This window comes from Pangasianodon hypophthalmus, chromosome 15, assembly GCF_027358585.1.
Source record: "Pangasianodon hypophthalmus isolate fPanHyp1 chromosome 15, fPanHyp1.pri, whole genome shotgun sequence".
NCBI lineage: Eukaryota > Metazoa > Chordata > Actinopteri > Siluriformes > Pangasiidae > Pangasianodon > Pangasianodon hypophthalmus.
This window is the reverse complement of record NC_069724.1, coordinates 13,117,501-13,132,370: the sequence shown is the minus strand read 5'-3', so window position 1 is coordinate 13,132,370 and position 14,870 is coordinate 13,117,501. Positions and strand designations below refer to the sequence as shown.

Genomic DNA, 14,870 nt, shown 5'->3' with positions numbered 1-14,870 from the left:
CTTACGGTTTTAATAAAAAAGGGCCAAGTCTTGCCTTGCACTATTTTAGAAGTAAAATAAAAGCAGTTAGATATATCATTTACTGACCCACCTACTACTTCAGATTTTTTTTTTTAAAAAACTCAAATTTGTTTTGAATTTGTTTAATTTATAGCCAACCTGAAATTAAAACTGACCTAGTGTTCTATGATTCCATGTTTGGTTTTGCAGTCCAAATCTTGGTGAATAAAATCCAGCTATAACATTACATTACATATATAAATTAAGTTAAACTGTTATACAAATATCCTATTATAATACAAATATCCTTTTTTTTAACCTTTCTATAGCTAGTTTAGCACTGGAGAGAGTCAGGCCTGGGTTGGGTGTCTTTGTGCCCCTGTTTTGCTATTTTCTTTTTTGGCCCTTCTGCACCACTTGTGTGGAGTAATGCTTGTGCTATGCAGAACTTGAACTCCTAATGAGGATGTCCCCTTCATTCCTTTCCTCCTGCCTCCGCCTTCTCTTCACATTCTGCAGTCTCACTCTTTCCCTCTGCTCATATTGGGAGTGTTGAGTTTGAGAAACACAATGTTTGGAGACGGTCGCCAGGCAACGCAGCAAGGTCCGATTTGCGCTTACGTCTTCTGACCGGCAGCTTGTTGCAATTAGCTGTGTGTGTGTGTGTGTGTGTGTGTGTGTGTGTGTGTGTGTGTGTGTGTCTGTTTATTTGTCCAAGTTCATTCCAGCCATGCTCTTGTACTCCATTTCCTACTGATTTTCACACAGCACCATTAAATTTGACTCTTCATTTTGTCCTCATCATCCTCCTCGCCCGTTTCTCTCCCTGCTGATCGGAACATGACGCGGATAATCCCAGAGCAGACGGGGAAAGTACAGATTGAATCCAGATACTTTTGAAGTGCAGTGCTGAGTGGCCCACAACACAGCAGTTCCACGAAGGCCTGGTTTCAATTCTGCAAGTGAGGTCAGCTATCGGCTATCCTGTTGAACGCAAATACTCTCATGTAAAGAAAACACACACAGATGAGGATGGGTTCTCTTGAGTGCAACGATTTCAACAGAGATCAAAGCCAGTTCCCTTGGTGAGGAACAAAACACCTCTGTATGGTATTCAGTGTAGCTTCATGGCCTGTAGTTATAAAGGGCATTGCAACAATAGGTGTGTATCCACTGCAAGATGGCCTTCAGAAACGTAGGAACTGGGGCTGTTTATGACATGAGAAGTCATGAAACGCTTTTCCATACAGTGGATTAAATTCATGAGAACTTTGGTGCTAGCAATTGAGCTAGCTAGCATGTCTTTTTTACACTGAAAACACTAACAGGTTGTACTCATTTGATTGAGTAAACTCATTCCTTCAATTAAATTGAGTAATGGGCTCTCTCAAAACTTGTTTATTCAAGTTTACTTAATTTGGTGTTCATATAGTGTACTTAACTAAGTTACCATAACTGAGTGTTCATGTAGCATTTACTGACCGTGAATCGAAGCCGGGCCGCGGCGGTGAGCGTGCTGCATGCTAGCCACTAGTTTTGCGGGGAACCAGGGAACTGAAATAATTCAGTTCCCTTAACTTTGTGTTCTTTTCAAGTGTACTTAAATGCAGGGTGTCCCAAAAGTCTCCATAAATAGAGGAAATGAACACTTTTTAGCAAAATTTAACTTTATTTACAAAACATCCTCTACATCCTCCCTCAAACATCCTCTGGCTATTTCTTTGTAAACAAACACGGAGTTGACGAGACGAAGAGGACCGCCTTTTGCAATTATCTACCAATCAGTGCCTTAGTTCTCTTGTCGCCAGGCAGAACTCGTTGCATGGCCAATCACATGAAGGAAAGACCAGAGTGAGCTATTTTAATGAATCGTGATTTTGAGTTCGTAACACTTGAAATCTTAAGTGTATGTATTTTGTAGGTAAATAAGTTAAACAAACTTAGATTTTTGATTTATGGGTACAAAACAACATTTTAAGTAGTGTTTAGTGATGATTACTTGACTTTTTAAATAAAGGCAACATTAGGGTTTACAGTGTATGATAATGAAAAGACTATGGAAGTCCCGTAACCCCTCCATGAGAGTTCCTGAACCATGTCCACAGGAGTCCTGTAACTCGTCCATGAGAGTTCCTGAACCATGTCCACAAGAGTCCTGTAACTCGTCCATGAGAGTTCCTGAACCATGTCCACAAGAGTCCTGTAACTCGTCCATGAGAGTTCCTGAACCATGTCCCCAGAATCCTGTAACTCCTCCATGAGAGTTCCTGAACCATGTCCACAAGAGTCCTGTAACTCCTCCATGAGAGTTCCTGAACCATGTCCACAAGAATCCTGTAACTCGTCCATGGGAGTTCCTGAACCATGTCCACGAGAATCTTGTAACTCCTCCTTGAGAGATCCTGAACCATGTCCACAAGAATCCTGTAACATCTCCATGAGAGTTCCTGAACCATGTCCACAAGAATCCTGTAACATCTCCATGAGAGTTCCTGAACCATGTCCCCAGAATCCTGTAACTCCTCCATGAGAGATCCTGAACCATGTCCACAAGAATACTGTAACTCCTCCATGAGAGATCCTGAACCATGTCCCCAGAATCCTGTAACTCCTCCATGAGAGATCCTGAACCATGTCCACAAGAATACTGTAACTCCTCCATGAGAGATCCTGAACCATGTCCACAAGAATCCTGTAACATCTCCGTGAGAGTTCCTGAACCATGTCCACAAGAATCCTGTAACTCATCCATGAGATTACTTGTTTAATAGATCAAACAGGTGTGAAGGCAATGTCTTATTAATATTAAGTCCTGAAACAACAGCATGGAGAACACAATTCCTCTGTGGGGTCACTGAGTGTGCATTTCTGTTTGACTGAAATGTCCTGCAAATGACTGATACATAAAAGATGTGGGAATGTATTACAGACACAGCTCTGATTTCGATCATTCTCTCCACATCACCACATGAAGAGAATGCCTGTGCGTGAGGGGAAGCGCGTGCGAGGTTGTGTGTGTGTGTGTATGTGTTTGCATGTGTAAGGAAGGTTGGACTAGTTGGAATGCAATAACACACAGGTTGTACCTAATGTGGCCCTCGTTTCATGTGCCTCTTGCAGCATTTCACCTTTCTTTCGCTCCTTCCACCTTCATCTTGCTCCTCTTTTCCCCCTCTCACTTCGTTTCTCTCTTCACTCTCTTTTACACAGACATAATTAAACTTTTGTTCAGCGAATGGAAAGAGGAAAGACTGTTGGAGGGTGACAGCGTAGTGGAAGGTAGCAGATGGAAAGGAAGCGAGTGGTTAAAAGGGGGAGGAAACGAGGGATGGAGAGAACAGAGAAAACTCTGTGGTTGTATTCCCATGTTAATTTTTTTCTGTCATTACTGCTCTGAGACAGCACGCCCGTTGTTGCACTATATAAAAACAAAATTAGCTACGACCAAGTACAGCTCCAATCAAGAGAATATGACAATGGAGTATTTAAATTTTGTGTTCTTCTAATCACTAACAATTATTAATTACTTCTACTTAACACAGCTACTGTGAAAAACACCAACGACTGGGAAAATTATAGTTAAGGAGCAGACAGTCCAACTGTGAATAAATAAAATGCCTGGTTGAAAAGTCAATGCACATGACTGGGAAAGGATGCAAGGAAAAAAAATCTGGGCAGTTTTGGATGGCTCTGGGGATTTTTTAATTTTTTTTTTTGGTGATTTTGGCAGGAACGTGGTGATACTGTTAGCGAGCTTTCACTTACTTATTTGTGTATGTTCTTACATTTATTTACTTTTCAAATGCACCAAATTTAAGAAACTATTGAGGAAAAAGTGACCATAGAAGCATTTACCGATTTTTTTTTTTTTTTTTTTTTTTTTTTTTTTACAGATTTACTGATTAAAAAAACAAAAAAAAACAAAGGGATGCTCTAAGTTTTGCACTTTCGGAAGTTATAGTTGTTGTCAAGTGAAATTACCTGCTGCTGGAAGCAAAGTCCTTCCCTGTGTGTTCTTTCCCATTCAAGTAAACTGGCTTTTCTCTAAGCAAATTTTATATGTTCAGCCTAACTACTACTTAACTGCAGAACACAATTTGGTGTCTTGTGGTCTCTTTCATGGAGAAAAAAATTAAATGTAAAAGCTTTTTCTTAATCTTGCTTGTATCTCAGTTGCAGAGGAAAAAAAAAAAACACAACTAGCTAACTGGCGTTAGATGTTCAGCAATTCTTACACATGCATTGCTCCAGTGTATAAAGCCCTTATATGAACTGGATTAGTTGGGTATTGTCTCAGCTTGGGACGGACTGACGATCGCATCAGGATCGCCGATAGATGCTAACTATTGCGATAGCTATCAAACTTGGACAGATTAAATGTCTATGGGAAACCTGGTGTCTGCAGCTTTATGATAGATAAAAATAGTGTTATATCTCGTAATATGTTTTCTTTTTGTTTTTTGTTTTCCTACACAAACCTTAATAACCTGCTGTCTGACTTCAGAGCAGAGCAACAAAACCTCTTCCTCTCATGCATCTTAGCTTCCCTTGTCTGTGCTGCCAAAAATATAAAACCATGAATGTCTTCACTCTTAAAATATGAACACAGATTTAACTTAAGAAAATAGCACAAAGCATTGTTTATCATGGCTACTTCATTATACAAGAATTCAGTAAGTACCTCCACTGCTGTTAACCACAGAGCACATGCACACACAGTTTATATCAGTTTATTTAAATTTGATAAGTTACAGCTAATAACTGGTCACATGTATTTACACTCCTGTTTACACGCCTGTTGTTACACTATATAGTTACGACCAAGTACAGCACCAATCAAAAGAATATGACAATGGAGTATTTAAATTTTGTGTTCTTCTAATCACTAACAATTATTAATTACTTCTACTTAACACAGCTACTGTGAAAAACACCAACGACTGGGACTGGGGTTGAAAAGTCAGTGCACATGACTGGGAAAGGATGCAAGAAAAAAAAAAAAAAAAAGTTGCTAGTGGTCTCACTGGACATGTGATGTGCTATTATTTTGGGGGTTGAGCAAAATCTGGGCAGTTTTGGATGGCTCTGGGGATTTTTATTTTTTTTTGTGTGTGTGATTTTGGCATGGAGATACTGTTAGCGAGCTTTCACTTATTTATTTATGTATGTTCTTAGATTTATTTACTTTTCAAATGCACCAAAGTTAAGAAAATATTGAGGAAAACTGATAGTTTATATCAGTTTATTTAAATTTGATAAGTTACAGCTAATAACTCGTCACATTTATTTACACTCCCGAATTCAGTTTTGCAAGCATTCCTGACATTTGTTAATGGGTAATTAAGACAAAAAAAAATCATTGACTAAATGTTAACGATTGCAGCTACAGACGACTCGTAACCAGCTTCTGGTATTGTTTCCGCCGTAAGGACGACTAAACATTTTATGATATTGTGGAGTATGTGAATGTGAAGTCGTTTTATACCTGTAGCTGGGATTAAAACAGCTCCTGTAATCAAAGTTCAAGATCACATTCTTCTGATTGATTATGTTTTCTCTGTCCTGCTAATGGGTAATGGTGTAGGCAGTGTGGAGATGGATGTATAAGACCCATGCCAAGGAAGTTGTTGAGAATATTTTTCACCATTTGTAAAGTAGATGTGTGTGCTAGACAACTCAATACAGCCAGTAGCAGAGGTTAAACTTTTCCAATGCAAGGGGCGGCATCTGCCTGCAAAATCGCCAGCGTATCTGTCCAGATGAAAAAAAAACTCCAGTTATTTGGTCTGTAATTTTCTCTGAGGAGAAAAGGAGAAAAACACTGACATGGCTGTTCGTGATGGACATAAAATCACAGAGAAGCACCTGCAAATGATGGAGTTACTCCATTGTGCCAAATTTAAATTTAACCCTGTCCGAATAGTGTCTTGCAGCTGAGAATGATCTGGTTCATAAAAAGAGTTAGTAACAAAGTGCGGAAAATGATTAAATATCGAGAAAGCAGAGTGAGGTTAGAGCACACTCCCTTGACATTTAGTTTTAATCCCCTTTGCATTATTTGACTTCTTTCCCTACAGTTACTTTACTATAAAAGCTTCACACTTCATAACTTCACACTGCTATTAAAAAAGGCTTGTGTAAGGGGTTTTCAGCAAGTTTTAGGTGAACTTTAATTTTAGGTTCTCAAGCTTATAAAATGGACTCCTGTGGTTTTATTTTCTGCTTTTGGCATCTGACAAATTGCAACAGCTAGCTGGTGCGTGGAGGGAAAAAAGCCTCCGCTTCTCTCACTTTCTTTGTGATCCATTAACTAATAAACCAATGTGTATAAATGTATGGCAATATAAGACACTGACATTAGATTTTTTAGTATTTATATGCCATATAATAATTAATTTTTGAGAAGCATGGCCAACAGAACTGTTTCTGTAACTGAAGAACAAATTTAGAAATGTAGAACGTCACAATCTTGCAATAATATCATAACCTGTGGAGTATTATAGAGTATAGAGAATCTCATGGTGTAAAAGTTTAATAATAATTTAATAATATCTAATAGTTGAATAATATGTCTCTGCTTCAGGTGTGTGCGGCAGCCAGGTGGTGGTGCCCCCCAAGGTGAGCGGCGTGCTGGGGAAGAATGTGACCCTGAGCTGCAGGATTCAGGTGGACTCCAACCTGAGTCTGACGCAGAGCTCATGGGAGAGGCGCCTGCCGTCCGGCTGGGTCACAGTGGCCGTCTACAACCCCATGTTCGGCATCTCCATCCAGCCCGAGTACGAGCATCGCCTGTCCTTCCGCATGCCCTCCATCCACGATGCCACCATCGTGCTGGACGACGTGGGTTTCTCAGATGTCGGCGACTACACCTGCAAGGTTGCAACTTTTCCTTTAGGCAACACACAAGCCTCCACCACCCTCAGCGTCCTCGGTGAGTTTTAGTAATAAACATAGCTGATCCCTTTATATACATGTATAGTGACCTGGGAAAATCTTTGACACTTTTTTTTACTATATATAGTTCTGAAAGCTGCAGTCTTTCCTGAGCTTTTTTTTCTTTTCTTTTTCATGTAAGTAAGGTTATAGCATATTGAAGTGTGGTTACCCCCAAAAGTGAAAAGGGAGAATTGAAAGATCTCATTCCAGCTGTGGTGTAGGAGCATCATGGACATTTCAACAGCTGGTATCTGTTTACGAACTGAAATGATTTGGCTTATGTCAAGCATGTAGCTATCCAACATCAAATTGTGACATTCAAAATAAAAGGAAATCATACTTGGCTTGTGAGGTCTTAGACATTTTTATGCAGGCTTTTTTTATTTTTTTTATTTTACATCCGATGAGTTTTCCCAGATTATCACCAGATTATCAGTTTACTGGCCATGTTTAAGACTTTTTGCTGTGACTTTTACAGCTTATATAATGTCTTTTTTTTTTTTTTTGCATTGGCCTAATTATGATTTGCACATTTGTTAGTCTTTCTAGGGTATGCAACTATTATAGGAAGGCATATTTCTTGCAGGATTTAACATTATCCTAGTGGCAGTCATCAAACTAACAAAAGCTCCATATAAAGCTTCTTACTGTGCTCAAGGATGGACTTACAGTCAGATATATTCCAGGCCTGACAAAGGGATTAAGAAGCAAAGGCTTCTGCTCAGGAAACATCACAGCACTGAGCTAATGCAACACTAATGTTACAAACACTAACCATTATCAATAAAATCTAGGATAAAAACTCTAGGAGTCACAAATGATGTACACAGTGATGCTTTATGTTCTGGAGTATCTTTTGCTGTAGACAAGGTTTCAGCCCCCACCTGCCCCGTCCACATCCTCTGAAAGGAGAACACTGATGTATTGTTAATGTTAATGACCCTATATTCACACTAGCTGGGGAAAAGTCTCTTGTGCTGCTTGTAGTTTGTCTCTTGTGGGCATGGCCTCTTCAGTGTTTTTTTTTTTTTCTTTCTTTTTTTTTTTTTTTTTTTAAATAAAGTTCTGATGAGAAACAGTAATAGCTAGATACAGTATAGCTTCTAAAACTATCTAATTAAACAAGACTTAAATAATGCATTAAACAGTGTGAATATTGTTTGATTTACATGTTACATGATCGGGTTTGTACTATCGTCTTATGCAGATTAGCAAAGGAGTGTACATGTATAGGCTGTGTATAATCCAGAGGCAGAGGCAGCAATGATCTCTGCTACTTCCTTCTAAGCTTTTTTTTTGTGTCTTTGTACACATTTTAATGAGCGGTCGTACATAGGGGTGTAATGATGCACAAAATACAAATTTGATACGATACGATGTGGTGCTGTCACAATACAATACATTTTTCACATAGAAAAAAAAAATGTTGCCTGAATTATGTGCCTTAGGTTTTCAATTTATTAAAACATTCAACATTATAGAAGAAAAATAACTGAAACTTAATAATGACACAATATTTGCATGATCCATTTTCAGTCTTAGCAGACAAAAGCCATGCATTACACCTTAAGTAGCCCAAAGTTCATGCACTGGAAAAAGGAGACGCATTATTCTTCTTACTAATGCTTTGTGAATCCTGCATTCACATCTAAGCCGAGTGGTCTCCTATGTGCAGCTACAAACTTCCCAATCTCCACCCTGATTTTTTTTAACATGTACTGAATCAGCTGTATGTAGAATATATTGTTTGATATACAGACGTGTTGAGTCGAGAGCCTTGTATCGAATGATACAATATGCCATACTGTTACACCTGTGGTCGTATGTGACAGGATAAGAAGAAACCAACTTTTTCTTTTCATTTTTTTTCTTCAGACAGTAAATTACAACCAAAGTTGTGAGTGGGGAACTGAAGAAATGTTGGGTCATACGCTCCATATGGAATCATCCGAGCCAGTCGCCTTTATAAAAGCCTTTATTGCTTTACCACGTCATAACTAATTTGCATAGAACTGAGAAAATCTCAAATGAAATGACACTTTGTCTGTGAAATCACGGCTCCATTTCCCCCACGTACATAGACAATGAATGATCACCTGTTGCTTTGTCTTTCACTAGAGTGAAAATGGGGTGGGAATGGTCCATCATCTGAATATCTGCTCAGCAGTGGTCCTATGGTTCTCCCTGTCCCTTGGCCATAGCAACAGACGGGTATAATCAATAATATACCTACACAGTGACCAATATGGTAGATGGAGCTGAGGGTGATTATAAATCAAACATATGACTTTTGACATAAATGTTTCTCTCCAGCCGACAGTTTGGCTCCCATGGCTTAACTAACCTAATGTGAAAGTGATAATAAAGCAGACAGTGTGTGTCCGTCTGGACATACCTCATTTAGCCGAAGGGAGACTCTGTCTGGGTAGCCTGAATTTCAAAATTCAGGCTACCGAGACAGTCCAAGTCACTGATGGAGTGTGACTCACAACTATTATGGGTGAAGTGGCGTGACAAATTGTTGCACATGTATCCCCATTCAAACGCGATGGTAGCAAATGTGTGGGGGGGTGTATGTGAGTGGGGGAGAGAGAGAGAATGAACAGGTGAGTGTGTGTGTGTGTGTGTGTGTGTGTGTGTGTGTGTGTGTGTGTGTGTGTGTGTGTGTGTGTGTGTGTGTGTGGAGGGGGGGATGAGCGAGTGCTTCCTCGGAACAGTATGACGTCAGCCTCTCTCCTGCAACCCATCTGCTTTGCTGCAAAACTCACCAAGAGCTGTGAGAGTATGAGAGCGAGAGAGAGAGCGAGAGAGAGCACATTGAGTTAAATAATGTATTATAAGGTTATAGAGGAATGTAGGTGACCACTGAAAAGTGTGTGTGTGTGTGTGTGTGTGTGTGTGTCTGTGAGCATTAAAGATGAGAAAAAGGAAAAAAGAGACAAGTCGTTTAAGCTGAGGGAGTCCATGATGGTATAAAGAAATTCTATAATAAAGGGGGGGAAAAAAAAAAGGAAAAACTGAGGAATAGTGCCAGTGTATAGAGCACAAAGGTGTGGAGGGGGGACATGCGCAAGAGCTATAATTAGAGCAGAAGGAATGTAATGTGTCTGTGTGTATATGTATGTGTCTGTGTGTGTAGTAGGTACAGAGCCAAGATGCCCCACTATTTTTAGGGGATCCTCTATAAGCCGAGGTCAAGGGAGTCTCTGTGAGGATCGTGTGGACTCTGGACTCTGACACGTACACTCAGACACACACTCATACACGAGGCCTGCATACAGTCACAAGCGTGTATGACATTTCACACACGCACACATATATTCAGTGGTAACTCCGAGTGCTCAGCTGCTGCTCATGCTGAAGGTCAGGCAGGAATGAGAGCGAGAATGAGCTGAGGGGATTGGGATGAGGGAGGGGCGGAAAAGCAAACAAAGCTGACTCAATGAGGCGAGGAAGGTGGAGTGTGCTTGCTTACCGGTGAAGCAGGGTGTGTGTGTGTGTGTGTGTGTGTGCGTGCGTGCGTGCGTGCGTGCGTGCGTGCGTGCCCCCCATCAGTCCTCCCCTCGCATCTGTCATTCCCGCATCCTGTCCAAGCTGACAAAGCGCAGTTTGGTGCTTTCCAGGCTCGAAGATAATGATAGATACACATCATATCTACAGTTACTAATGAAAATCCTGGTTGAGGACATGCATCCTTCTCACCATCACATAACTGACCCCAAAAAATAGGAGGAGTTTGTGGACGTTATAAGACAATGACATCATTCATTACTTAACACTGGGGTTAACATGAAACAGTGGAGGGGTTTTAAGGTCTGATGCAATGGTTAACTAGCTATTTGGTTTCATTCGAACAGAAGACCCCAAGCTCAGGTTACTGTTTGTGTGGCTTTCCGTCCAGCCCTCCCAAAAAACATGCCAAGAGATGGAGTGGCAACCCTAAACTGCCCCTAGGTGTTAATGAGTGTATGAATGTGTGTGTGTGTGTGTGTGTGTGTGTGTGTGTGTGTGCATGCTTGATTCCCTGTAACTACATGCAGAGTATTCCCACCTCACACCCACTGTTCCCAGGATAGGCTTCGGTTCAGCAGTGACCCTGACCAGGTGGAGAAAGGAATGAAGAGACATAAACCAGTCGACCAACTGAAGTTTGGTTTCATACTCAATGGGAACATTCTGGAAACTCTATGAAGATCACCTGTGACCTGGGCTGATTTGTAATTTTTCTCTTTGCACTTCCTATTTACTTTCCTTGCTCCCATTACTTGCTTCTTAGCGTCTCCCTCTGAGGAAGGTTGCAAGGAAAGTAAACAAGGACAGGAAGAATTTAGAATAAAGGTAAAGTGCCTAATGAATCATTGAAGCGTCGCTTTAAATTGATGCAAGTTATTTTTAGGAGTGCTGGAGCTTATGCCATGCACTAAAATAAAAATAAATAAATAAATTAAAATATCTGTGCAGGATGCACCTGTGTATCTGTATCTAGAAGCCTCCTGTCTCCTCTCTCATTGATTCCTTGGAATACATGTTAAGAATGGGTTCATCCTTCAAATGGCACATTTTGATTGATTTCTGGGTCTAGGGACAGGATCTGGGACAGGATCAAGGAATCAGAGTCATCGATTAGAGTTTTGGGATGCACCCCTGATTTGTGCTATTTCTGGTTCTATCCTTATGCCTCTCTTTAGCACTCTTTGGACTTTGGCAGGAAGGGTGATTAAATTCAGAACGGGTACTTGTGTAAAGCACGGCTCACTTGGCACTGGAAACAGCAACAAAAAATGTCATCTTGGCATTGTAACCGTAACAGCACTATCTGATGGAAAATTTATATTGGAGGCAATAAACAGCTAATGTGAGGACACTTAGTTACCATAATCAGAGGTCTAGAGAGGAAATTTCAACATTTTTGTTATTTTTTGCATTACTTGGGGGATGTGTTTGTGTTACTTGGGGAATATATTTGCATTATGTGGTGGATGTGTTTTGAATTACTTGGAGAGTGTATTTGCGTTACTTGGGGGAATGCGTCTGCGTTACTTGGGGGAATGTGTCTGCGTTACTTGGGGGGATGCGTCGGCGTTACTTGGGGGGATGCGTCTGCGTTACTTGGGGGAATGTGTCTGGGTTACGTGGGGGATGTGTCTGCGTTACGTGGGGAATGCGTCTGCGTTACGTGGGAATGCGTCTGCGTTGCTTGGGGGAATGTGTCTGCGTTACGTGGGGAATGTGTCTGCGTTACGTGGGGAATGCGTCTGCGTTGCTTGGGGGAACGTGTCTGCGTTACGTGGGGGAACGTGTCTGCGTTACGTGGGGGAACGCGTCTGCGTTACGTGGGGGAACGTGTCTGCGTTACTTGGGGAATGTGTCTGCGTTAATGTATTGTGTGGGGGTAAAAGAGCTGCCACAGTGCTGTAATTGTTATAACTGATATTAGCTCATGAGTTACAGTTGCACAAGCTAGCTAACTCCTTTTTTTCTACAGCTATTATCTAGCATCATATTAACCTGTAAGATTAGGGTTCAGTTAAAGTCATGAGTCACTAAAAGTTCTCATTCACTACAATGGCTACATTTCATGATATATTATGTGCTATTAATTTTTGGAAAAATGCATTATATTATGGAAAAAAACAGTTGTTTAACTGCTGCAGCTGACTGCTGAACTTTGCTCCTCTAGTCGTGGAATTCAGCACTCCTGTGATACACACTTCCCTTTCCACAGAACATTTTAACAGAGAACTTCAGCTCCTCTGGAAAAGCCCTCAGTGACACTGATGAGAAATAGAGCTTTCTAACAGCTAGTAGTCATCATGACTGTTTTTTCACTCTGACAGAAAATCCCCATTTTATCACTTCTGTTTCAGATGAATATTGGTAATGCCAGAATTGTGGGAAGGATTTTATTTTATTTTTTTTTTGCCAGTTTTTAATCTGGCATTAGCTGAGCAAATAACGGCTATGGAGCTAACTAAGCAGGATTAGCATTTAGGGATGGTGTGCCTATACTTGGCCTATAAGAGCATCCTCTAGTCTAGAAAAATAACTTATGGATCATGTCTTGATTTCTACATGTTTCTTCTTTTCCTTAATCATTGTTTAGGTGTATGTGATCATGACCTGCTATACAGTGCTCAAGTGTCTTTTGTTTCTCTCTCTCTCTCTCTCTCTCTCTCTCTCTCTCTCTCTCTCTCGCTCTCTCAGTGGAGCCGAAGGTGTACATATCTGCTGGTTCTACAGCTCTGTTAGATGGAGGAAACCTGACCACTGTGGCTACTTGCATTGCCGAGCGTGCCCGCCCCCCGGCCGACGTCTTCTGGGAGTCAAGTCTGTACGGCACATCGGAAGTGCACGTGCAGAACGACGGCAACGGCACCACAACCACGCAGGTGCACTACACCTGGGAGCCCACGCGCCACGCCCAGGGTGACACCCTCACCTGCGTGGTGAGACACCCGGCCCTGCCGACTGAATTCAGGATGCCTTACGTCATCAACGTGCAGTGTGAGTGTGTCCTCTTTACTGTGTGTGTGTTGGACAGTGTGATGATTTATCCCACAGTGCTGTTGAATTCTGGATTTTGATTGGTCAGAACAGCAGCTCTGACAGTAGTGCAGCTGCAAATCCCAGGCTATTATTAATGCGCTCGTTCTAATACGTTACTGTTTCTATAGTGACAGCCCTTTCACAGGGACTTGTATGGTGGACAATGCATATAATCTAAGAATAATAATAAATGGATTGAAAAATGTTTAACAAAGACAGACATATCATCATCATCATCATCAGCATGTAACAAGTTTTTGTAAGGAGACATTTATATAACATTTATGGAAGGAGCTTCCAATGTCAGGGCTTTATAAAAGTCAGAGGTAAAGCTTTAACTTTAAGTTGTGGCAGAGTTTAGAGGACAGAGGAGTTTACGCTTCTCAGACGAGTTTTATTTTTTATTATTATTATTATTATTATTTTTTGTCTTATTAACTTGAACAGACAGAATATAGAGAGGCTGGTGAGGGAACAGTTATTTATAGAGACTATAATGTAAGTGACAACAGGAACTAACTTGTTTATTAACTGTAACAATAATCAGATAAAAATTATGATGTCATTCTTTAATAAATATGAAAAATCGCAATTGCTGGCAAATCACTGTAGTATAATAGGAATGAAATGCTTGGGGACGTGCTATAATAGGAAAATAATCAACTTTATTTTGTGGAAGTGGAACATGACCAATCAGAATCGATCATTCTGGGGTCTGCTTATGAATATTAATTAGCAGTGGGCAGTTGCAGTAAAAACAAGCTGCAAGTTGAAAGCAATAATTTATGATGATACACAGACTGATACACAGCTACACAGACAGTCAGTCATACAGAAATGCCTGAAAGTGCTGTAATGTAGCTCCTGTACAGCAGTAGAAGCTTCAGAGAGTCGCCTCGGATTCACGTAAACACGTCTGTCTCAGATCAGGATCAGATGTCAGTCTGTACTCAACTCTGATATCAGTGTCGTATCGAAACATGGACTCAATGTGGTTCTGATATTCTTGGATGTTTGAGCAGTTTGTTTTTGGCAAAGTACATATCAGAGTTTCTTTACTGTAAAGTTTTGCCAAAATCCTCGATGCAGTCAGAATCAAATAAATCGTTGACCTTAGACTCGCGTTTCCTTTTCTGCTCCCTCACACAGTGTGTGTGTGTGTGTGTGTGTGTGTGTGTGTGTGTGTGTGTGTGTGTGTGTGAGAGAGAGCATTCAATTCTACTCACGGCAGTCACACAGAGTCTCTCTTTTTCTCTCTCTTTATCCATTTCTCTCCTTTTCTTCTTTTCCTTTATCCTTTTCATCCCCTCTTTCTACCTTGCTGTCTCATTTTTTCTTCGATTTTTCTTTCCTTTAATTCTTTTTATTTCCCTTTCTTTCCTTTCTCA

General features: G+C 40.6%; 1 protein-coding gene across 2 annotated transcripts in view; it reads left to right on the top strand.

Annotated features, from left to right (window-relative positions):
• nectin3b (nectin cell adhesion molecule 3b) overlaps positions 1-14,870 on the top strand; it is a 57,319-nt gene that overhangs the window by 28,806 nt on the left and 13,643 nt on the right. For both annotated transcript variants that reach the window (XM_034311220.2, XM_053240139.1), the window contains 2 exons: positions 6,584-6,931; positions 13,141-13,440. In XM_034311220.2, coding sequence (XP_034167111.1) covers positions 6,584-6,931; positions 13,141-13,440 — 648 coding nt within the window. The remainder of the gene's footprint in view (positions 1-6,583; positions 6,932-13,140; positions 13,441-14,870) is intronic.